Source organism: Prunus mume, linkage group LG6 (genome assembly GCF_029339155.1).
Source record: "Prunus mume cultivar Tortuosa linkage group LG6, ASM2933915v1, whole genome shotgun sequence".
Taxonomy (NCBI): domain Eukaryota; kingdom Viridiplantae; phylum Streptophyta; class Magnoliopsida; order Rosales; family Rosaceae; genus Prunus; species Prunus mume.
This window is the reverse complement of record NC_142703.1, coordinates 1,063,940-1,088,652: the sequence shown is the minus strand read 5'-3', so window position 1 is coordinate 1,088,652 and position 24,713 is coordinate 1,063,940. Positions and strand designations below refer to the sequence as shown.

Below are 24,713 nucleotides of genomic sequence, written 5' to 3'. Positions count from 1 at the left end.
ACTCTTGGTAATTCTAGTAAGTGACCTCCAAAATTACAATGTCTAGGAAAGTTCTTCAAGGCAACACTTTCGGTGTTTAAGAAGGATTGGGTTTTAAGCGGATCATTGCGACCCTTCCAACCTTCCTAGAAAAGACCTGACTGTAATTTCAGAGACCTTTAACTAGTCATCCTTGAGTTGCTCCTAAACCCATGCCATGTCATGCCATTGCAATTTATTTTGGGCTGGAAATTGATTATTCGGACAATTTCAATACACATTTATGGCCCCAATAATCAAGGGGGCTAATGTTGAGGCCCAAAAAATCCAAGGCTATGCCCAAATATATTTCTAGTCCAGTACAACACCTAACTTGGGAAAAAACTCAACTTGGGTACTCAAGAGTTCGTCATATAAACTTGCACACATGCCACGCCAAGCAAATAAGCAACACGCCATGCTACAAGCTTAAGTGGGCAAGCCACGCGAATTTCTGGGGCTTGCTAAGCGGGTTGTGGTATGGATGGTTACGAGCATTCACGAGGCCCATTGATAGGCCAAGAAGTGGAAGTTTTTGGTTGTATGGAAGCACCAAAAGTCCAGCCCATTTCTTGAGCCCAAACATATGGGTAAGTCTGAGAGAGAATGAGTGGCCCAATAGCTTAGGAAAATATCCATTGGCTTGTAAACACTTGGAGAAATCCCACATCAGCCAAAATATCCTGCATCTTGATCAAATAGGCTGTTTCAAGCAGCTTGAGCAAATTCACAGGCTGCTGGAAACAAAATACCAATAGCCTAGCCCAGCATCATGGAAAATATCCAGCATCTCTATTAAAACTAGATCAAAGCCAAACCATCAAAACCAAGCAAACCCATATATTGATCACCTTTTTTACTAGCACCCTTACCCATTCTTTCCTCTTCAATCTTTGGTGAGAAAACAAGAAGCAAAAGTGGGTGGCGCCTCACCCATATGGAGGAGTCCAGCTACCTAAGGACCTTGGAACCCCAAAAAGCTGCATGCTTATGGGTTCAGGCTAGGGAAATTTCACCCAACAAGATTAAATGGAAGAAAGTGAAGAAAAGAGGGAGAGAGGCTTGACAAAATTAAGGTTTCCAATGCCTATAAAAAGAGCCACTTCCTACTAAGCAAAGCAACTCACCTTGGTTACTGCAAGCCTCCTAGCAACCATGGCAACCAATCGAAGGCAAGCATCCCCTCTAGAACCCTTCAATTTCATGCTTTTTCTTCTATCTTCTTCCTCTCTCTCTCTCTCTCTCTCTCTCTCTCTCTCTCTCTCTCTCTCAAAACCCACATCCAGAGAGAGCAAGCAACACCTCTCATCCCTGGAACACCTTAATTTCGAGCCATATTCCTCCATTGCTTCCCTTTTTCTTATATGTCAAGCCATTCTGAGTCGACCAAGTTTTTGTCACCAAAAATTGCTCAAACCACCCACTTATCCTCTCTCTCTCTCTCTCTCTCTCTCTCTCTCTCTCTCTCTCTCTCTCTATCTTCAACGAACCACTTTAGAATCCCTTCCTCCTTGCCTTAAATACTATTTTCTCATAGGAAATCGCAGTTCTTTCTCTCTCTCATGCTAAACTCATGAATGGTCAACTCACATACCACAAGCTTCTCATGCCAAGCCAACAATTTATATGTAAGCGACTATTAGCTTTGCTGGTGAAGGTAACCAATGTGCTTCTTAAGGCTGAGCTACCCTTTCGAAGCATTCTTAGGGTCTGATTCTTGAACTCGGACCAGGGGCAATTTTCACACATTTGGCTCTTTACAGTAGCCCAGGCCCGCAGTAGCTACTAGAACAAAAAGGTAACTACAAAAGTCAAAGGTCAAAGTTCAAACAGTTGACTCGACACTTGACACGGTCAACTAAGGATGACCGGGACTAACACTCGATAGACAAGTGAGTGATTGAATTAGTCAAGTCACTAGAGTAATTAAATTGATTAGATTAATTTAATTATTCAATTATAGTTATGAAACTTTAATTAAATGTCCCATATGACTTGAAAATTCAACAGGGATTTGACCATATGGACTTAGGCACATATGTGACACATTATAGGATTAATGTGTTGGACCAAGAGAGCACAAAGATGACACACAAAAAGGGGGTGCGGCTACACTAGGGCATGGGGGTATTTTTGTCACTCTTGTGATATTTTATATCCTATAAATGTGTAGCTATGGTATCCCATCATCCTAAGGTTTTTCAAGTTGGTGAAATTGGAAGAGAGAAAACATCAAACTCTCTCTCCCTAACCCGTTGAATCTATCAAATCAAGTGAGGGTGCTAGCACCACTCTTCATGTGTTGTCTACTCATTCTCTCATCCCATTCAATCCTTGGTTAAGAGATTCGGGGAGATGCATATCTTTGTACCTATTTGGAGAGCTACAAGGTGGAGAATCAACATCAAAGGGAGAGCCAACAACAAATGGACCACTCCCTCTACTTAAACACCATTCTTGGTTTCAAGATTCGCTCCAAAGGTATGAACATCTTATCTTCCTCTCAAATAAGATTTAGAGAGTCTTTGGTGCATACTTTCATAGACTTATAAAAATTGGGACTAAATGAGACTTGCATGAATCCCTAGTTTATTTAATGCTTCCACTCTTACTTTGATTTCATACTAGATATGGCATGCTAGGTGATTTATACTCTCAAAGTTTGGTCGTAGAGTTTTTAGAAATCTCTACACAACATCATTCCCACAATATTCTTTTCAACAACGAGCAGTTTCGAGTATAAATAGCGGTTTTGGATGAATAGTAACTGGGATAAATAGTAACTCTGAAGAATATCAAAATAGTGACTTTAATGGTGGAGGAGGAGAGGAAGAGAGAGAGGAAGGTTTTGGAGTAGACCTGGCAAACGGGTCGTGTTAACGGGTTTCAGGTCGTGTTCGTGTCAACCCATTAAGTTAACAGGTTAACACAACATGACTCGTTAAGTTAACGGGTGACAAATACTAGACCCAAGCACGACCTATTAAGAATAAACCAGAAGAAGAAGAAAAAAACTATCACAACACGGCTTCTCTACCCAGCCAACCAACATGCCTTATGTGTCCTTTTTCCCCCAAACCCCAACCTTGACTTTTCTTCCCTCTTTCCCTCTTCACTTCAGTCTTCTCCCCCTAAAACAGTATATATCTCTCTCACAGATATCTTAAAACCCAACAACAATACAAACTGAGGAAGAAAGAAAATTCAAAATTGACTAAAGAACCAGAACCAACAGCTCTAGAACTAATCACCCTCTATGGAACCCGACCTAGATACCTCATCCTTGATCCCTAGCTGGGCTCGTCGGTGGACTCTAGTGGCTGGGTTGGTTGAGTCCGTTGAGTAGAGAGAAGAAAAGAAGAAGAGAAGAAGAGAAGGAAAAAAAAAAAAAAAAAAGAGGAATACGAAAGGGAAAAAAAGGAAAGAAGAAAAAGACAAAAAGGAAAGAAGAAAAAGACACAAAGGAAATAAGAAAAGTAAAGAGGAAAAGGTGAAGAAGAAAAGGAAGAAAAGGAAAAAAAACATATTTTACAAAATAACAAAATTACCCTCCTTAATGGGTTCACCCGTTTTCGCTCCAACACGACCCGTTAACTTAACGGGTGACTAACAAGTTCACCCATTTTTAACCCAACCCATTAAGCTAAACCCAAATATTGATTATTTCGTGTGAATTCATGCTGTGTTAATGGGTCGTATGCAATATTGACTGGTCTATTTTGGAGAGTTTGGGTGTGAAGAGAAATGGAAGGGATGAATGGTATTTATAGAAAGTCATTTATGGTATAATCATTATTTAGGGTTGAGTTGGGCCTTAGTTGGGTTTCAATGCCTTGGCCTAAACCCGCCTACAGAAAGGCTATAATGAGGGCTTAAAGTGAAGAGATTATTTGAGGAGGTCAAATCTCACCATCAACAAATGTAAAGAAATTATGGGACTTAAATATTTTAAATGTTTTGACGGTCGGATCGGTCTCCTCAAATAACCTCCTCACTTTAACTCCTCATTGTAGAAGCTTCCACCCGCCTATGGACATCAGGCTTCTATGGGCTTGACCTAGCTAGGCTTGGCCTACCCATTGAAATTGTATTTTTAAAAAAATAATATTAAACTATGTATTGCATATTATAGACTAAATATTATTGTATCTTAGATTAAGTACGTTAGTTCTAGATTATACTCGTACACTAGAGGAGATATCATAAACTTTTTTTCAAAGTCTAAATGCATTAAGGATCTTAGACCTTAGTAGAACTTGTATTTCGTTAGTACCTTGGCCAAAATGAGGAATTACCAAAAGCAATAGGAAACTTGGCCAAAATGAGGTTGTTGGATTTGATTTCGAATACAAGTATTAAAATAATTCCATCCAAAGTAATGTCTAGGTGGTCTAGGTTAGACGAACTAAGCATGGAAAGTAGTTGTAGAGACTAGGGGAGTAAAGTTGAAGGATCATGAGAAAGAATTAATGTTGGTGTTGATGAGTTAACTTGCTTGTCGTATTTAAACATTTTTATAGTTCAATTTTTTTATGCACAATGCATTCCTAAAGATGTTTGTTTCCATCCGAATTGGGAAAAATTCTGCATATTTATCAAGGGTAAACCAAGACCCTTATACCCAATGGAGGAGGCTAAAAAAACCAACCAAACCAATTTTGTTAAGCGTACATATTCATTTGTATCCAAGTTTATTAGTAAGCCAAATTAATATTCATATCACATTGGTAACCCAAAGTAATATGTCGATACTTTAGCCCAATTAATACCCAACTAAATAACAATTCTAGCACTACGTTTTCTTTCAGTTAATCATACTCATTTCTTGTTGTGTCTCTTTTTCACTTCTTCCTTTTCCTCTCTCTTGCCCATTATCTCTTCACCTCGTATATTTCATACCCTTGTAAGCATATCGTACATTTTATACCCTTGTAGGCCTACAGTTATAGAAGCGCCATTAAGCATGTCATATCTTGTAGGTTGGGATGAGGGCTTATAAGAACCCTAACCCTCTATTTTGATGAAGTAATTGAAAATTACAAAGAATTTTTAAATGACGGAATTTAGATCTCCATCGTTTAAATTCTTGCAATTAATAATTTCAATATTTAGATTTATGTATGTCAAATTTTGTAAATAACAAAAATCACAATGAGAAAGAATTCATGCTTAATAGAAATTGTGAAATGACGATTTTTTTGGCAAAAATTAAACTCGGGAATCTTAATCCCTAATTTCCATGGCTACTTAATTTCAACAGTAATTTAGGGAAAGTTGTTCCCTAGTCTTTGGGCTACTTGGCCTGCCGTCACGATGCAATTGAGAGGGGTGATATTACCAGAATTCGAAGGCACATGGACAAACTATCTATCTCTGAAATAATATAAACTTCTTCTCAACTTGCTTTCATTTCGGGGTTTCTAGTTGACAACTCATGTTGAAATTCTTTATTTTGCCATGCTTTCTTCCTTAGATGGTATGATTTCCAATTGATGTCTAAATCAAACTGTGATTATTTAAATACTAGTGCATTCCTGATTAAGTTTGTCCAAATTGGAGATATTTTATAAAAAGAATCAATCTAGGCATAAAGGATAATCAATCACAGCTGGTTCTCTACTTAAAGCGCAATGGCTTGAAAATGAGTTAAGATTTCATAACGCGCAAGACTTCTATTCCAGTTTTATGTGAATCAATTATCTCTTTCTATTGGGCTTAACAATACCAATAGCGGCACACTTGTGCAAACCATCATGCAAAATATACACCGGCCCACTAAAGGGCTTCAAATATTTAAAATCATTCATGTAGTTTAAATTAAATTAAAGTAGAATATCGTTTGTATCAAAAACAATAAATAAATACAAAGCCATACTTTTTGGGGTGAACAAATACTAATCAACTCTAACCAGAGCTGCTGCCTGTAGGGCATTCTAATCTTATATATAATGCTCACACTACCTGAAGATCTCATAAGATGCAGATAGTATACTTCAAAAATTATAACCTGTCTTCTTCATCAACCCAAGTTCTCAGTGAAAATCATACTAGTATACAGTTTGGATAAGACTCTACCAAGGCACAAAGTCTGTATTAACAAACACAAATTTTATTTACCATAGATTTCCTAAACAAGGCTCAAACACCTGACAAAATGAAACCATCGAACAGAAATTGGTAGCATAGATTTCCTAAAACAGTTAACCACTCCGTAAATTGTTGCATGAAATGTCATTCATCTTTAAAAGAAGGGAGGGGAAAGAGAGAAATCTAAGGCACAAAAGACAACAAAGAAAACATAGTGAATCAAATAGAAGTGATGATGGGGCCACACAGTCCATAGTTTTCATCATATCATGAAATTATTGACGCGAAGGGGTAGCACAAGAGAGACATATTATGAGAAATACTTCAATTTCCCTGAAGAACCGTCAGGAAACAGAAACATATCAAGATTATAGCACCAACTAATAACATATATAGAGAACTTTTTTCAAAAGAAAATACTTAATAAAATTGAATCTTATATTCCCCAGACTATTGAAGAGAACTGACCATTTATGATTCACTACTAATGTAACAATTAGCTAGTAGAGAACTAAATACTACTACTCAATTACTTATCTGTTTCTGTCCGGATTGTATATACGTACTCACACAATTACATCAAGATCTCATGTAGTGCACATAATCCTATGAAAATTATATTAGTATGGGGTAAGGTAAGTGCAGAAAACAGAAAACAGAAAATTCTCCAATTCACAATGTCTGATTTGGACTTACAAGGTTTGACATTGGCCAACCGTATGCAACAAGATTTTGACCAAAACCAAAAAGAAGAACAGGATTATATTGAGTGTCCATTATGGGACACTCGATTCTCAATTAGGCAATGGAATAGGTAAATCTATTATCTTTGTTTCTTTCCTTATGAGGTCCATTTATCCCCATATTTTCTGCCAATATGTCAATTTTTTTATTTTAATACGACCAATATTGAAATCATGAAAAAACAAAAATTGAAAAAGAAAACCTTGGGGTTCAAACATCTTTGCACCTGAAAATAAGGTTCACCATCATACAAGATAAAACAAGCAATGAAGAATTGGGACCAAAGATTTCTTCAAGAGTATATTTCAGGAAAACGCAAACATTTGGATGGTAACCTTAATATATTGTTATCTTAAAATATATATTGTTCAAACATCTCAGTACCCGAATAAATCTCCAACATCTCAGTACGCGAAAATAAAGCTCAAACATCTCAGTACGTGAAAATAAAGCTCAAACATCTCAGTACCCGAAAATAAGGCTCAAACATCTTAGTACCCGAAAATAAAGCTCAAGCATCAAACAAGATAAACAAGCAATGAAGAATTGGAACCAAAGATGTGTTTAAACAAATTTTTAAACGATCTTATACATAATACTAGTGAAAACAAACCTAGGTCGCAAACTAACCCAACAACGAGGAAAGAGAGCAAGATATGTTTAGGCACAAAAGATATAGTAAAAACAAAAGAAGATAGAGTAAACACGATACCCATCTTAAGATCAAAACACAAAGACAATATCATGCTCAATTAGAAGACCTACAATGACAATCAGAAAATCAGAACCCAAAGAGTTGACAGCAGTAGTTAAGAAAAGAAAATTCTATTAAAAGTTAAAGAAAAAGAGCTCTTAAAATGCCTGACTTGCTTCTATCACCTGAAAAAGGGCCCAGGACATCTACTGACCATAATTGAATCAAAATCAATTAACACAATGCTAAAATCAGAACAATCTACACACAAACCAAAAATCCATACATTTTAAAAAATAAGCTTAATGTACAAGTTTTTAAACTGTTGAAGAGTAAACTAAGTCAAATTTATGGTGTGCCAAGCCAACCTTAGTTATTATACTCTGATACACACAACAGTTAGAAACTATAGAGCAGGGATAGTATAATTAGAGATCAGACAGTAACAGAAACTGCGTCGGCTCCCATTAGAAACTCTGCCCCACTGCAGGCTTAGGCACATCAGAAAGTACATGGTTTTTTCTTTTCTTTTTTGTAAATGATGAGAACCAAGGATCCTGTTTAACATGTCCAAATAAAAATGGTTTCCTATTTTTATTGTTTGGAGTGCCCTCATCAGCTCTGGCAATTGTTTAAAACGTGGAGCTTCTAAGGTTTCTGTTTATTTGATTTTCAATCATTGATGATAATAAAAGAAAATTTGAGTGGACTTAAATTGTGCTCATGTACATTGACAGAACACATTTGAAAAGGTGAAATATTACAATACCAAATGAACTCTAACCAAAGCTGTGTACAATTTTATTTACCAGATAAGGCTACTTATATATAAAAAATTCACTGCTGCTTGCTGGGCATTCTAATCTATATATAATGCTCAAACTACCTCAACATCTCATAAGATGCAGATAGTATACTTTAAAACTCACTTACAACCTTTCTTCTTCATCAACCCAAGTTCTCAGTGAAAATCATACTAGTATGAAACAAACCTAAATTTTATTTACCATAGATTTCCTAAACAAGGCTCAAAACATCTGATAAGACAAAACCAAAGAACACAAATTGGTAGCATAGATTTCTTAAACAGTAGCAGCTCTGTAAATTGTTGCATGAAATGTCATTAATCTTTAAAACATAACCATAGTGATGGCAACATAAATGAGACCCCAGAAAAATAAACAAAAAAGGAGGGAAGTTCAAAAATATAGAGGAGAAATGAAGATGGTGTACCTGATTATCAGAGTCACTGAAGCAAATGCCACTGCAGGGTTTAAAAGAAGGGGACATTCTCCATAGTTTTCCTTCATATTATGGCATTATTGACGTGAAGACAGTACAAGAGGGAAAAAAAATTGGGGGGACCTGACCAGCCAACAACCTTTGCAACAGAACATCTCTGACAAGAAATCCTTATTAAATCAAAACCAACATAAAGAGGCAGAAACATTCTTTTACAAGGAATAATTTGTTGCTCAAGATGCTAAATATTCTGGCTTGCATCATTATCATTCTTTATTAAACCAAAAAGAAGAAAGAAAAACTAGCACAATGATAAACTCAGAAAGCAATGTACTCGGAACAAAGAAAAATAAACTTTATGAACAAAGCACATACTTTGCTAATGTATCCAAGATATCTGGATGTCTAGGATTGCATCAGGCAGAGACAACTATATCCACACTGGAAATCTCATCTATAACAAATTAGAAAGTAAAACTTAAAAGAGATTCCCTAATAATAGCAAGATTCTAAGTTATCTATAACAAAATAGAAAATCCTGTTGAGGTGGCTCTCAATGAAAGCATCAATTTGTGGGATGTGCATTCCACACACACTTTGAGACGTCTCAATTAAAAGAATGCAACTGAGTCCTTTGCACACCAACCTTCTCAACCGTTCCTATCGATCTTAAAATGTGAATCTAAGCCAATAGCTCCTTTGTATCTACACGTGATGATCTTCACAGCATTATAAAAGTATTAACTTATCAGCCCATGGTCTATAGCCAAGAAATTTAACTTATTGTCACCTCCCATGTACATGCTCAAAGATCTCATCGTCTTTGAGTGGCATACATAGATCCCTCTAAGCCAAGTAGGAAGTATTTGAAACAAAAAAACAAAAATGGATTATAGCATCCAGGACATCACTATAGAAGCTATTACAAAAAGATCACTGCACAGACCTTTTTATAGCACTTTTAGAAATGATTGTGATACATTATGTTAATGAAAGCAGCAGTTTCTTAAGAGCAATGTTAGCTAAGCATAAAGCAAAGATAACAAATCATTTATTGTATGGAAGGTCACAAGAAAACCTATTAGAACAATCAATAATGGAATTTTCACACTCCATTTTCCTTTTCAAGTTAACAAAAACAAATATTATCTATAATATAAAATCTTTAGCAATTTTACCTGAAATAGCCATGATATAACACTTACTGAAGAGATGATGAAGGCCACACAACTCCAACAGCAATGCAAACTGCAAACTTTACCAGCCACCAAGCCAAAAGAAATTGAAAGAAAACACCATTATAAGGAGCAATCCCAAGCTTCTATACTAGCCCAAACGAAATTTGGATGAGTGCAGGGAATAGCAAACTGAAAACTCTACAGGGCACAAAGTGTGTATTAACAAACACAAATTTTATTTACCTAGTTTTCCTAAACAAGGCATAAACACCCGACAAGATGAAACCAACAAACACAAACTGGTAGCATAGATTTCCTAAACAGTAGTAGCTCTGTAAATTGTTGCATGAAATGTCATTCATCTTTAAAGCACAAATTTAGAGGTGAAACGGAGATAGGTTACCTGATTATCAGGGTTACTGAAGCAAATGCCAAGGGGTTAGAGGAGTGGGGCACACACTCCATAGCAACAACCTTCGCAACTGAACAGCTTATACAAGAAATCATTTTATTTGTACAGATGCGAAACACTTATTCATCATTTCATTCCTTTAATAAATCAAAACAGACTTAAAGATGCAGAAACCTGATTAGCTGGAGTTTGGAATTTCTCTATGGTTTATGTTCATAGGGAAAGAAAGGCTGCCGCCGATGCACCTGCGAAGATGGGAGATTGTCTCCAAGTTCTTGATGAGCTTCAGTGTAATTTGATTTCAGTTTTATTGCAAACTTACATACTTTTGTCCCTCGTGACCAAACCATTTGCTCTCAGTTGCATTAGCCATCAAATAGCAATCACACAAAAACTGGCACACAAAAAAAAAAACGAAATAAACAATACAAAGAGTAGAGAGAGAGAGCACAGTGGGCCACTTCATCTGACATTTACAATGTATGATATGAAATGTATAATGTTTATGGCCAATGAACATCGATAGTATACACAAACACACACAACAGAACATACACACTTTATCTTCTGTTGTATCCTGGAAAAAGTTCCAAGAAGTAAAACATTTTAGAGACATGATATCGACATTGGAAACCTCATCTATAACAAATTATATCCTGAACATACACACATTTTATCTTATATGCATCATAACAGTGCATACTTTGCTAATGTTTCCAAGATATCTGGATGTGTAGGATTGCATCAGGCAGATACTACCATATCCACATTGGAAACCTCATCTATAACAAATTAGAAAGTAAAACTTAAAGAGATTCCCTAATAACAAGATTCTAAGTCATCTATCTTGTCAAGCAGTGGGTTATATTCCAAATCAGGCATCTCAACAATAAAAAATCAGAATTACTATAGTATATATTCAACTACCTACCATATACAACAAATAACAGAGGCAAGGTCGCTTGTAACCTATGCCTCATTTTCCTTGTAAACTCTAACCTGTACTTCATGAGCAGATCTCACCTTCCTCCCAATTGCTTTCCTGCCAGCAGATCTCGCCTTCCTCCTGATCTGCATTCAGAAAAGCCTCCTCGTCCTGACCCTGTAACTCGTCATCTTCTTTGAGGTACAAACCCAAATGCTTAAGGGGCAATCCAAGGTAGACCCTTTCACTGCCACAGCCACACAGAATCTCAAGTTGTTTGAGATCCCTTAAAGGGTCCTCAAATTGGACTGACTTCTCCATGTTCAAAACGGCACGGCGGGCCAACTCCCTTTGATCCATCCGATGCATCAATTTTCTCCTTGGTGGAGAATCAGGTAGACCCTTAAGTATCTTGTTTGCTTTTCGTATTGTATCTGAAAATCGCATCTTGAGCGACTGAATTCGCCTAGCCTTACATGGAGAAAGATTGTCTGTGGCCTGATACATGGCATGATGAACAAGGGTGCCCAAGTCATCATCTTTGGTTGACTTAACTGAGTGAGAATCAGAAACCCCAACAACCTCTTGACTTTGTATAAGAACCCTACAAGCAGAAGAGCTCTTGCCATTTGGTCTCCGTTTGGGCAGAGGAGGTGTAGGAGGAGGACAAGCAGTCTTTGACATTTTCTCCTCGGCTTCTTTCCACTGGGTCTCAAAAACCCCACTGAGATGCTTGGCTGCTGCACGATTTCTACTCCCAAGGGGGAAATATCTGAAAGCGTTTGAGAAGATAAGCCTGACATCAGCAGCAAAGCCATCAGCGCTGGAGTAGACACCCTTCTCCAATTTCGATTTCACAGTACCCAAATCCATCGGCCTCCAGATTTCGTCGAAATAACCCGGCAAATTCTCAGCCACAGGATCAACAACAGGCTTGTTGAAGTAGCTCGCATGGCCGAGGTTCATCAGAGAATCCAAGACTTTGGAACAATCCAACGTCTCTTTTGGAGCAGACGAAACCAAACCTTTGACTTTGCGCAGAGGAAGACCAACAGTCGACTTTTCCTTCCGTTGGGTCTCAGAAACCCTAGAAGACCTCTTCCTCTTCTGGGTTTGACAGATTTCATCAAAACCCTCTTCTGATTCCGGGTTGGCATTTTTTGTAGCAGACGAAACCAAACCCATGCACAGAGGAAGACCAACAGTCGACTTTTTTTCAACGGCTACATTCCGTTGGGTCTCAGAAACCCTAGAAGACCTCTTCCTCTTCTGGGTCTGACAGATTTCATCAAAACCCAGATCTTCTGATTCTGGGTCGGCATTTTTTGTAGCAGACGAAGCCAGACCCTTGCGCAGAGGAAGACCAACGGTCGACTTTTCCTCAACGGCTACATTCCGTTGGGTCTCAGAAACCCTAGAAGACCTTATCCTCTTCTGGGTCTGAAACTCAAATTCAAACTCAAAGGAACCAAAACCATCCTCCAATTGTCTGCGCTTTATAGCAGACCACGCCATTCTTGATTTCAGAACCCAAAATTTCACACAGTCGTTACAGAGAGAGAACCCAGAAAAGCACTCGCTCAATCGTTGAACTCAATAGTCTCACTCGATCGCTTTCGCTTACTTGTTGCAGAGAAACAGAGAGATAGAGAGAGACAGACAGAGACGAAAAGAAGAGGGAATGTATTGTTGTGGCGCTATTTTGGTTTTCAAAATGTAAAATGAAAGGTCGGTGTGATAACTCGGTGACTCAGTTGCTGAGTTGTTGCGCGTAAAAAAGTAAAAAGTAAAAAAACGTGGAACACACCAAGACAAACAACCATGTCCAGCTGTTTTAATTAAATGCATATCATTAAACCCATTTAAACCAACTGCACACAAAATTTAAAAAGATAGTTTGATTTAATTTAGGGAGTTTCACTAAAACACCCAAAATGGGGGTTGAAATTATAAAAAAACCCAAGCACTATTTAAACATATAAACACACCCAAAACCCATCATTACACACACTCAAAACCCATTTATAAACACACCCAAAAAGTTGACTTTGAGGTTAATTTTGGGTGTATTTCTATGTTTAAATAGTTTGGGTTTTTTTATAAATACATGTCTAGGATTGGGTTTATTTATAAATTTGTATTTAATTTATCTATAATTGAAATAAATTATAAATGAATAAATATATTTTACAGATCATGCAAAATTTTAAGAAAATATTTTTCCTTTCCTTTCCTATTGCCAAATTGGACTTAATTTGACTCAACTCACTCTATATATAGTATAATCAGAAGACACAAAATGAAAGAGTTTGATTTACAGTGTCTACAATAGAAAAATATTTTCACACACATAAAGGTAGGGTAAATTTTATTTTTGGGTTATGAATAATGCTACTCTTACCACATTTGTATATCACATCTCTATACCATCTTATGTGACAGCTGATGTAGACAGCCACATCAATTAAAATTATTTAATATTTTATTTTCTTTTATGATTTATTCCAGTATTTATTTTTCTAATTGTTTTAATTAAAATACATTTCATTGATTTAATTGATGTGACATATAATATGGACATGCCACATTACGTGGTATAGAAATGTGAGATAAAAATGTGATAAGTGTAGCATTACTCTTGTGTGTCTAATATTGGTCGCCCAATATTAGCTGCCAGAGAAGATGGTCATCGAATATGGTCAAAATCACTCACTCAATAGTTGAACTCAATACTCTTGCTCGATCGTGATCGCTTACTTGTTGCAGAGAAATAGAGATAGAGACCGAGACAAAGAGACGAAAAGAAGAGGGAATGTATTGTTGTGGCGCTATTTTGGTTTTCAAAATATAAAATGAAAAGTCGTTGTGATAACTCGGTGAGTCAATTACTGAGTTGTTGAGTGTTAAAAAGTAAAAAGTACAAAAAAAGGCGGAAACAACTGCACACAAAATTTAAAAGAAGATAGTTTGATTTAACTTGTATTTAAATAAATTTCAGACGTATATAAATGAATAAATTTCAGATGCAAAATTTTAAGAACATATTTTTCCTTTCCTTTTTTATTTCCAAATTGGACTTAATTTGACTCAACTCACTCTGTATTAGAGTATGTCTACCCCAAAAAGCTAAGGCTAAGGAAAAGGCAATGCAATGGCTGCTACTATTCACGTAAATAGTGGCAGCCTTGCCTTTTTTGGTTCCACCCCAAAAGGCTAGGGTAAGGGCAAGAAAAGAAAAGAGAATATGCAACAAAATATAAACTTGTTATGTATTTTATAGGGAAAGTGAATAAAATTGTTATGTATTTATAGGGAAAAATTCATAATTTTTTGGTTTTTTCTTTAAAAAAATTGATTTTTTTCTTCCTTTTTCCATTTTTTGAATTTTTTTATTCGCTAACGTCAGACATCACCGCTTCGGACTAAAGCCAGCAAGATCTGCCCTTGGGCTTGCCCGGCTGGTGGGACCTGTGGCTTGCCCGAGCTACTTCTTCTGAGGTCTAAAACCCATCAAAGGCGTTTAGCCAAGGCAAGAGGCCTGCGATGGAGGTGCTCTTAGAGGTGGGCATCGGATGAAAAACTGGAACACCGAACCAATCGATGAAAATTTGGTTGACCAAAAAGTCAACAAATTGATTGAACAGACCGAACTGTTCGGTTTTACACCGCACCACACCGGACCGGTCATATATATATATATATATATATTACAAATTTTTAAAATCTAATGCCATATTTTAAATTTTATAATCACTATTTTTCCAAATTCAACTTCAAAAAATTTCTAAATGTATGAATTGGATTATTTGTTAATTTTTAAGCAAAAAAAAAGTTATTTTTTAAAAAAAAATTTGTTAAATTAATAATAAATTAATAATCCAGTTCAAAACCAAAATCGGTCATAACCGAACCGGTCTGTTCCTGATTTTTTTTTTTTTGCCTAAATCGGACCAATTAAATAGTACCGGTTTCGATTCAGGTTTGAGGTAAGAACCGGACCGAACTGGACCGCGCCCACCCCTACTCTGTATATTGGATTAGTTGATTAGTCAAAAGGTAAAATCAGAAGACACAAAATAAAAGAGATTGATTTATAGTATCTACAATAGAAAATATTTTCACACGCATAAAGGTAGGTTTAATTTTATTTTTTATTTTTGAGAATTATTGAAATATAAATAAATAAAAATATAATCTACATGACAATATTCATTAATTCACATGGCATGACCACATCAATTGTAACATAAGGTTCTAATGTGGTCAATCTTGTATGTCTAAATAGCGTTCCTACTTTTTTTTATTCTTTTTTAATAATTCTTAACCTTTCAAGTCTTGTTATCAGTGAACCCATATTATAACACATGTATATTTTGATTCATATTATAAGAAGTTTGCTTGGGATGAATATAATTTTTTATATTCTTTTTGCCAATGTAACATGCATATAAGGAAAATACTGAGCTTGATATACTAGACTGGTGGCGAAGTGAGACGTGAAAATGGGTTTAGGGGGAAGGTCAGTTAAAGTCACTTTCAAGGGGCAAAGTGAAATTTGGGACATCTTTCAATGGCACTAGAATAATTAAACCTTATATAATCCATCAAAGTGTTTACTACAAGATATTATATGTTAGAGCATCTCCAACTGATGTGTCAAAAGTGCCACATAGACATTTAACGGTTAGAAATAACATCTCACATCACTCCAACCAATGTGTCAAAATTGATGTGGAATGAAGGCTGGAGGTTGAGATGTTATTTTTGACATTTCAAAAGAAAGATGTCAAATAAATATTTTATTATTATTATTTTCTTTTCTTTTAATTAAAAATAAATCAACACTAAAATGTAATAAAATAATAATTTAATTGACATATTGGGTGGAGTGTAAAGCTGTGTAAAATGTCAAATTGTCAAATCAGCCATTAAATTTAAATTTGATGTTTAGTGTTTGACATCTCTCCTTGGAGATGCTCTTAGTATAAATTAGGCCAAATAGAGGTCTAGTCCCATTGCACCTTGGTAGTGTGTGTGTGTGTGTGTGTGTGTGTGAAACTCCCTTTGTGTGTGTGTGAAACTCCCTTTTCTTTATAGTTTAGTCTATCGCTTGTATTAAACAAATGTATGAATTAGGAATGTGGTAAAAATCACCAAAACATTTCAAACCATCCAAAGTTAAACCTATACCTACCATCAAGTTTGATTTTTACACTAAAAATGTATCATTTCAATTAGAAATGAACAAAACAGCAATTAGTTGGTTTATGACATTTGACTTATATGTTCCAACCCATACGTTGACATCAAACATTTACTAGCAAAAGCTAAAATCTCCAGGTCATTTAAATTTGGTATCATCTCTCCAAAAATTTCACAATTTACAACGGTCGAAAGTTTTCTCAACTATAATGACAAAATAACTAAAGCACACCAGTCACTAAATGAATTGATTTTATTCAATTATATACCTAGGTTAATGTCAGAAGTGAACCAAATCGAATAACGTCCACCCTTAGTATAAAACTGTAATTTTTTTTTCTTTAATAACATGAGATTTGTTTTTATGAAGAATAATGCTACTCTTACCACATTTGTATACCACATCCCTATACCATCTTATGTGGCAGCTGCGGTGGACAACCACATCAATTAAAATCATTTAATATTTTATTTTCTTTTATGATTTATTACAGTATTTGTTTTTCTAATTGTCTTAATTAAAATACAATTCATTGATTTAATTGATGTGACATATAATATGGACATGCCACACCATGTGGTATAGAAATGTGGGATAAAAAATGTGGTAAGTATAGCATTACTCTTTTATGAATAATAAAGGGAGATTAAAACCTGAAACACCAAGACAAACAATCATGTCCAGCTGTTTTAATTAAATGCATATCATTAAACTCATTTAAAATTGCACACAAAATTTAAAAGAAGATAGTTTGATTTAACTTATCTATAATTGAAATAAATTTCAAATGCATATAAATGAATAAATATATTTTACCCATCATGCAAAATTTTAAGAAAATATTATTCCTTTCCTTTCCTATTGCTAAATTGGACTTAATTTGACTTGACTCACTATATATGCGTATATATATGGGGTATATAATAAGGCGTTTTAGTTAAAATGCTCTTAACCATGACTTCGTGTTTCACTTTTGCCCCATGCCGTCAACTCCGTTCCAAACTTCGTCAAAAAATGATGACGTGGCAGGGATAATATAGTCTTTCTCACGCCTCGAACCCGGAGGTCAGTGGAAACCCAGCGCCTAGTGCGTGAGAAAATAAAAAGTAAAATAAAATAAAACTAAAGCCAAAATATGAGTTTAAAATAAACTTCTCTTATAAAAATAAATCCAAAATTTTACAACTTTACAATAAATAAATAAAGCTCTATCATTCTCATCTAATTCAGCATCAACTGATTTAGTCCTTGTCTTACCCACTAATTTATTTGAAAAATTAAACAGGGTGAGGGATGAGCAATCACCGCTCAGTTAGTAGATTATGTAATATGTCAGTCAAGCAATGCCATTTTACACACTTTAAAAAATATCATGAAAAGATACACCAATCTAGATTTATCTCTTCATATTTCGGTTATCCTTCATAGCATGTAACCAACCACGTGACCCTTATTGGCCTTACTGCCCTATGTCCTCGTGTGATAAATCTATCTCTTGGATACCCCAACATTGAAGTTCTCATGTTCCATGAATAATACATACTTCACAAATATTCCAATCAATATATGTGTGTGTGTGTGTGTGTGTGTGTGTGTGTGTGAAAGATTGCTCCAAATTAGACATGCTTGACTTGAAATAGAGATATATTTGTAAATAGAACAAATTCACGATAATTCATGGTTTTCATATTTTATTACAAAATAAGAACTTTTAGAACAAATTAAATAAACCACTCACATCGATAATGAGAGTCCTTAAAATAAATTGGTAAGACAACCTATGTACCTATCTTTATGTATTATCACCCAAACTAAGCTCCAAGAGTTTCATCATCACTCTCTCTCCTTCTTTCCAATTTCTCATGTTTTGAAACTATAAGGTTATGCTCATATTTATAGTGTTTATAGGGATATCTTCAATATTAAAAGGATAAGAACATCCAAGTTTATCCAAAAGATAAATATCCTAACAAGATAAGATTATCCAAGTTTATCCAAATGATAAATATCCAAGTTTATCCAAATGATTATCCTTTTAAAATACGGGTCTTTACAGTCTTTTTGTCCTAAATTGCTTTTTTCCCCTAATGTGAGATGAGCATGTGGCAATATGTGGAGCCTACCTCTATATATCCAATTGTTTTTTTTTAAGAAATGAATTAAACAAAAATATAACGGAAAAACAAAAAACCTGTGTAAACTTTTCGTTTTTCGGGTATCTTTTTAAGGATTGTGAGTTGGGCAAAACAGAAATCGCTTCACCATTTGATTTTCATCACCGACATTTCAATGTTTAACTTAACTGCAGTATTTGTTTATTTATTTGAAGTTTAATAATTAAGTGGTTTTCAAGTTGACTGATTTTTCAAATTGCCTTCCCTATTTATTTTGAAGCAAAGTAGCCGTAAAAAGATCGAGACAAAACACAACACTCCTAGAACGAAAAAAGAAAACCAAGTTAGAGAAATAAGATTGATCTGCAAAAGACTACCAAAAGGGTAAAATTATAAACAACGTGACGATTTTCTCAGATGGTTACAAATGCACAAACTCTTCCAGAGGAAAAGTGAGTTCAATTGCAGCCATAACTAACAAAAATAGATGGCAAGATTATTGTCTCCTAGCACTATACCATGGAAAGAGCCCTCTACTCTGGAGTCATATTTAAAAAATCTAACGCCCCATCACAACCTCGTCAAAGTTCCAGTCTTGCACGATGTCCCTTCTCACAGCCCGGCTTCGAACTAGCCGTGGAGCACCTGACATGGAACCGCTGTTTGGAAGAGTTGGTTGTGGGGTTACTTTGGATGATGCAATGTTGGAATGTGTTGGTAGTGGAAAAGATGGCCTCCTCGCTAAGCAGTTGGCAATGGCAGAACATCTTCCCTCATTTTCTGCACTTGAAACAGAGTAACTCCTAAAAGAGTGCGATGGACTTTCTACACTATGGCACACCAGGCATGCCAGACTCATATTTGGACTTAAAAAAAGCTGTCACCTACGGCAGAGTTCCTTGCTGCAATTAATGCCAAGAAACATAAAGTTAGAATTTTACGTTCAGATATGACAGTAAAACATAATACAGCACCGTAAGAGAAAAATACAGATGTGCTGCTACGAACACCGGAGTAAACTAAATTATGGGATAATTAACTGGCAACCTAAATTAACATAAGTGAAAAAGAGAAAATCTATTAGGAAAAGATGGCAGGGCAAACTCTTTTTTTCTTTTCACTTTTATCTTCTGGTTTTTCTTCTTTCTTTGTGTGCAATATAAATTACATGCGACTGGAGTGAAGGATCAAGCAAACTCTTAGGAGCTGGAAACTGAGCATTTTTCAACTGTTTCTACTAGTAATCATAGACAACTAGTAATTTCTTTATCCAAGGAACGCAATGGACCAGGTAACTGAAACATTAAAACTGGGGACTGCACACTATGCCATGTTGTATAAACTATATCAGAGCATTATTCTCGTGTTCTATTCTCTTTTGAACAGTGAGTATTATTCTCGTGTTCTTTTCTCTTTTAAACAGAGTATTATTCTCATGTTCAAGAGATTATAATAAAAACATCATCATAATCTAACAAATGTTAGAACAGAGTGAGAAAACTGCACATTGATTCTGCATAATGCTTTTGTATGTGTGAGCATGCACAAACAAAAGTAAGTTAAGAACTTTAGGTTTTTTTTTTTGGTCGAAACTATTCTGAAGGTTCGGTCGGTCAAATACATCTGTATATTCACTCCATAGCTACAAACATGTAATCCATAATGTTGTCAGACCTCATCTAATGGTTAACCCAAAATCGATCAAGTTCACAATAGAATGTTTAACACTAGATTCAACTTCAGTCATGCAGAGACACATATATTTTCTTTAATTTCTCAACCTCTCTCTATGGCAAAGGTTGTGTATAAAAAAAGCTGGGAGCCTTGAAACAAGATCCGAAGCCAATGACGACCATTTAACTAGAGAGGATGCTGTGCCCAACATGCAATATGCATGCGCTAGTACAAAATGCCAATAGGTTTAAACACAGGTGTCACTGTCATGTGTAACAGAAGAGTACCCGAAGAAGAAAAACAAAAATTTATAAGTGAAAGAAATAAAGAAAATTAAATACAAGAAGTGCCAGTACGAGACTACCACCCTTGCCCCCCTGAGCCGTCTGTCATAAGAAAGACAGAAACGTTCACTGGTTCAGAACAAGGTGCTCAAGGCATTTCTCTTGTTTGTGAAATTCCCCAAAGGTGTATTCCTCTAGGAACGAGGTGCATAAGACGTGGTTTTTTATGCTAAACAACATGAAAAACTGCTCTGTCAGCTTCTTATAGAAACAAAAGACCTAAGAAAATCCCCATATCATCTCTGCCATTTGGAAGTTCCAAATCCAAAAAAATCCAAAACCCAGCCATATTATCTCTGTCCATCACTAGTAGCTCTAAGCCTGTATCCCCTGTAAAAACACCTCAAGTACCATAAGCAGTTCCAGCTCTAACCCCTGCATTTGTTTTCCTTTTTATCTCTGCAATTCTATACTAACTGTAATCAACAATACAGCAGGGTTGTCATGAAGAAAATGCAATGGGGGCCTTTTATATTCTCAACTATAAAATTCAAGTTTCACATTGCAAGTACTCAAACGCCTCACATTTTGCTTTATTCTTTGAAAACATTGGTTTAGAAGATAAGACTCCAAAGCTTGTCACACAGACTCAAATATTATCTTCCATAAGCAATTCTCGCACCAAACCAAATATTATCTTCCATAATGAAATTAATTCCATCTCTCGAATAGTAAAAGAAAAGACCAAATGACAACTCAGTGAACCAACATTAGAATGCACTCCACACATTCAATGGAATTAGATGTTTCCCATCCTATCACGGTTTAAGCATAATCACAACTGTAATTCATTGTTTAGACAGCATGAAATCAATGAATTTGATGTGTAACTCTTGTGTTCCATTGGACCTGGCTAGCACAAAACTTCATCTTAATTGAAAGACCAGGACATAGTAAAAGTATAAAATGCTAGCTGACTAAATGAAACTAATAAGAGACAATAATATGAACTGGCCGTCACAATAAACCAGTACTACTACGTGAATAGCCTATCCTGTTGAATTGAGCGAAATCTTAGGTTGACGATAACTTAATAGAATTACATTATTCCTGCTTTAGACAAGCTATCTTGAAATATGGTAACAAAACAGAGATTGCAGAACTAGTGCTTATCATTTGTAGTAGTGCTGACTGCTGAGCAAGAGATTATAAGTTGTGTTTAGAAGGTTGGAGAGCAAGACATACACACCCAAACACTTGGACAGTGACAGTACTCCGATCAAATTCCAACACATAACCTCATAGGTGGAAGTTTTACATGTCACAGGAAGGAACTCGATTTATGGTGTGGACAACTGTGAGATTGGTGATGCATGACAACACAAGGTGGGTGTTTCCTATGATTACTGCAAGTTCGGATGATAAAAATTTGAATTCATAAAGTAATTTAAGTAGTTCCTAAATTATCTATTCCTTTTTGGTGAAGAGCAACACACATAGACAATACACACAACACACACCCTATTCACCTACGAACATGATGCGGACCTGTTCTGAATAGAAAGAACACTTCATTTACTTAATAAGCTTACTCTTAAGGATGCATCTAACTTCTCATAGCCAGTTCTACTTTCTACCCCAGAAAATTGAATGCAAGTTTACTTCTAAACAAATAAAGAAAGAAAAAGAACAACTTACAACACTTAATCATGTTCCTAGTTAAACAATGTGCATGAAAACCCAACCCCAGAATCATCCTAGCAGCAAAAAAAATTCTTTATCCCCAGATCTTTTAAAGAAAAGGAACCCATTAAAGAAAAAGCAAAGAAAACCGGTATTTGATCCTCCCACGGGCATTGAATAAAAATGAATTTCTAAGAAAGTTGGGAGCTAAGGCACTTGCATTAAAGAACACCCAGAAACCAGTAAACCAAAACTTAAACAGACAAATACAGAAAAAAGATGCATGCAAATGAGAAACGCTCATTTAAGATCCAATCAAGGAATAAATGAACAGAAACAAAGGATCTAATACTGGAATTAACAAAAGAAAGTGAAGACAGAGGAGCTGAGATCTGAGAGACATACCTCTGTGTTCTATGCTCGGGTGTCTGCGTGGGCGGTATTGCAATGTCAAGGTGGTGTTGATTCAGGGGAGGCTGAAAAGAAGGATCTGCTGCCTCTGAGAGAGAGAGAGAGAGAGAGAGAGAGTGAGAGAGAGTGAGAGAGAGAGTAGACTTTGTTGTATTTATATGTGGTAATTGGTAAAGGAGAAAGAGAGGATCAGATTCTACAATTCATTGATGTTACCCTACGCTTATGGAGAATGAATTTGTACTTCCATGGAGAATGTATGATGAATGTTGAGCTATATTAAATGTTTCAAGATTTCCCTTTATATTAGCTTTTTTTTCTTTCTTCTTATTAATGTAAAAAAGCCCTTCTTAATTTCAGTGTTAATTGGCATTGAATTTTCAAGGGGCAAAACACAGGGGTTTTATACATGTTGAATTTGCAACTTCGTTGGGTAACATTCGTGTAAAGCAAACCTCTATTTCATATTGTTTTTTCCTTATCAGTAAACTGATTTAGACACGAAAAAGAAAAATTGATGAATTAATAAATGGCAACCCAAGAAAAAAGTTATAAGCAGAGGAATTCATGCATTGAGCTTGAGTTTCATTATAATAGTGCACAATCAATATATACAACTTATTTAGCATAATAGTAAGAAGCATTTAAAACTCATTTAACATAATAATGTTCCCCATTATGGAATAAATAATCCACCGTCATAAAATATTTAACAAATTCGTTATGAAAAATGCCACAATAGAGTAGAATTAGCAATTGGTTCAGAATGTAATAATTGTAGAACGCTCTTGCTCCTTAAGAAATAGGATAAAATTTTAAAACAGTTTGGCAACTTGAATCGGCCCAAAACTATCAATTCATTGGAAGACGAATATCACTACTAGTTAGAGATTTTTGTATTGCTTAAGGATGTACCAAGTTAAAGCTCAGCTATTTATTTCTGTACAAATTTCGTAAACCCCAAACAATATACAGGTTTCTCACCCAAGAACATAATGTGGACCTCTTCTGAATGGAAAGAAGGCTTCATTTACTTAATATGCTTACTCTTAAGGGATGCATCTAACTTCACATTGCCAGTTCTACATGCACATTAAGACAATTGAATGCAAATTTACTTCTAAACAAATAAAGAAAGAAAAAGAAAAAATTATAACACTTAATCATATTCCTAGATAAACAGTGTGGAAGAAAACCCAACCCCACAATCCTTCTAGCGGCTAACAATTCTTTATCCCCAGATCTTCTAAAAAGAAGAACCCATTACAGAAAAAAAGTAAAGAAAACCGTTATTTGATCCTCCCACGGGGAATTGAATAAAAATGAATTCTGAGAAAGTTGGGGAGTTAAGGCACTTACATTAAAGAACACCCAGAAACCAGTGAACCAAAACCTAAACAGACAAATACAGAAAAAGATAAACGCATGCAAATGAGAAAAGCTTCTTTAAGATCCAATCAAGGAATAATTGAACAGAAACAAAGGATCTAATACTGGAATTAAGAAGAGCAAGTGAAGACAGAGGAGCTGAGATCAGAGAGAGGCACCTCTGTGTTCTCTGCTCGGGTTTCTGCGTGGGTGGTATTGCAATGTCAAGGTGGTGTTGACGGTGGCGTTGATTCTGGGGAGGCTGAAAAGTAGGATCTGCTGACTGCAAGAGAGCGAGAGAGAGTGAGAGAGTAGACTTTGTCGTATTTATACGTGGTAATTGGTAAAGGAGAGAGAGGATCAGATTCTACAATGCCAGGACGAGCTTTTGTGACTATTGGAATTGTGGTCCGCCTAAAATCTTTGTAACACCAGCCTCCAACCAATTGAGGAATTGTTGGTTTTTGAAAGGAATTACAAATATATTTGAGTTGAAATTAGTCCCACGTTGAAAAATTATAGTTCCTTAAAAGGTCTTTATAAGACCTATTTTAGGAAATAAAATAGTTATGATTGAGCTATACAAGTGGTCCAATTGAGTGGCTTATTGAGTTTGATCTTTAGGTCAATGTCCAATTAGTTGGTCAATGATTAATTAATATATGTAAATAATATA

The 24,713-nt window shown here is 35.6% G+C and overlaps 2 protein-coding genes and 1 long non-coding RNA gene across 15 annotated transcripts; 1 reads left to right on the top strand and 2 right to left on the bottom strand.

Annotated features, from left to right (window-relative positions):
* The first annotated feature begins 2,231 nt into the window (after positions 1-2,231).
* LOC148915760 (uncharacterized) lies at positions 2,232-5,556 on the top strand. Its single transcript, XR_016127760.1, has 2 exons — positions 2,232-2,499; positions 5,279-5,556. It is a non-coding gene; the product is annotated as an uncharacterized LOC148915760 (long non-coding RNA).
* A 254-nt stretch (positions 5,557-5,810) lies between these two features.
* Positions 5,811-12,916, bottom strand: LOC148915759 (uncharacterized). Of its 10 annotated transcripts, none has more exons than XM_089054069.1 (4): positions 11,375-12,916; positions 10,367-10,769; positions 9,964-10,040; positions 5,811-8,942 (listed from the first exon to the last, which is right to left on the bottom strand). In XM_089054069.1, the coding sequence occupies exon 1, from the start codon at positions 12,813-12,815 to the stop codon at positions 11,382-11,384; it is 1,434 nt and encodes a 477-aa protein (XP_088910195.1). In that variant the 5' UTR covers positions 12,816-12,916; the 3' UTR covers positions 5,811-8,942; positions 9,964-10,040; positions 10,367-10,769; positions 11,375-11,381. The 10 variants fall into 10 exon arrangements, with proteins under 10 accessions (XP_088910195.1, XP_088910199.1, XP_088910196.1 ...); XM_089054073.1 differs by having other exon boundaries at positions 9,964-10,033; XM_089054070.1 differs by having other exon boundaries at positions 5,811-10,040; positions 10,367-10,453; positions 10,550-10,769.
* A 6,059-nt stretch (positions 12,917-18,975) lies between these two features.
* LOC103336100 (uncharacterized) lies at positions 18,976-24,433 on the bottom strand. Of its 4 annotated transcripts, XM_089055466.1 has the most exons (5): positions 24,409-24,433; positions 24,217-24,320; positions 24,029-24,062; positions 22,664-22,757; positions 18,976-19,519 (listed from the first exon to the last, which is right to left on the bottom strand). In XM_089055466.1, exon 5 carries the CDS (start codon positions 19,474-19,476, stop codon positions 19,177-19,179), a length of 300 nt encoding a protein of 99 aa, XP_088911592.1. In that variant the 5' UTR covers positions 19,477-19,519; positions 22,664-22,757; positions 24,029-24,062; positions 24,217-24,320; positions 24,409-24,433; the 3' UTR covers positions 18,976-19,176. The 4 variants fall into 4 exon arrangements, with proteins under 4 accessions (XP_088911592.1, XP_088911595.1, XP_088911594.1 ...); XM_089055469.1 differs by lacking the exon at positions 24,029-24,062 and having other exon boundaries at positions 22,664-22,755; positions 24,409-24,425; XM_089055468.1 differs by lacking the exon at positions 24,409-24,433 and having other exon boundaries at positions 22,664-22,755; positions 24,217-24,394.
* Between the last annotated feature and the right edge of the window lie 280 nt (positions 24,434-24,713).

Coding starts and splice junctions, on each gene's coding strand:
- LOC148915759 (XM_089054066.1), bottom strand. CDS start 12,815: ATGGCGTGGTCTGCTATAAAGCGCAGACAATTGGAGGATGGTTTTGGT.
- LOC103336100 (XM_089055466.1), bottom strand. CDS start 19,476: ATGAGTCTGGCATGCCTGGTGTGCCATAGTGTAGAAAGTCCATCGCAC.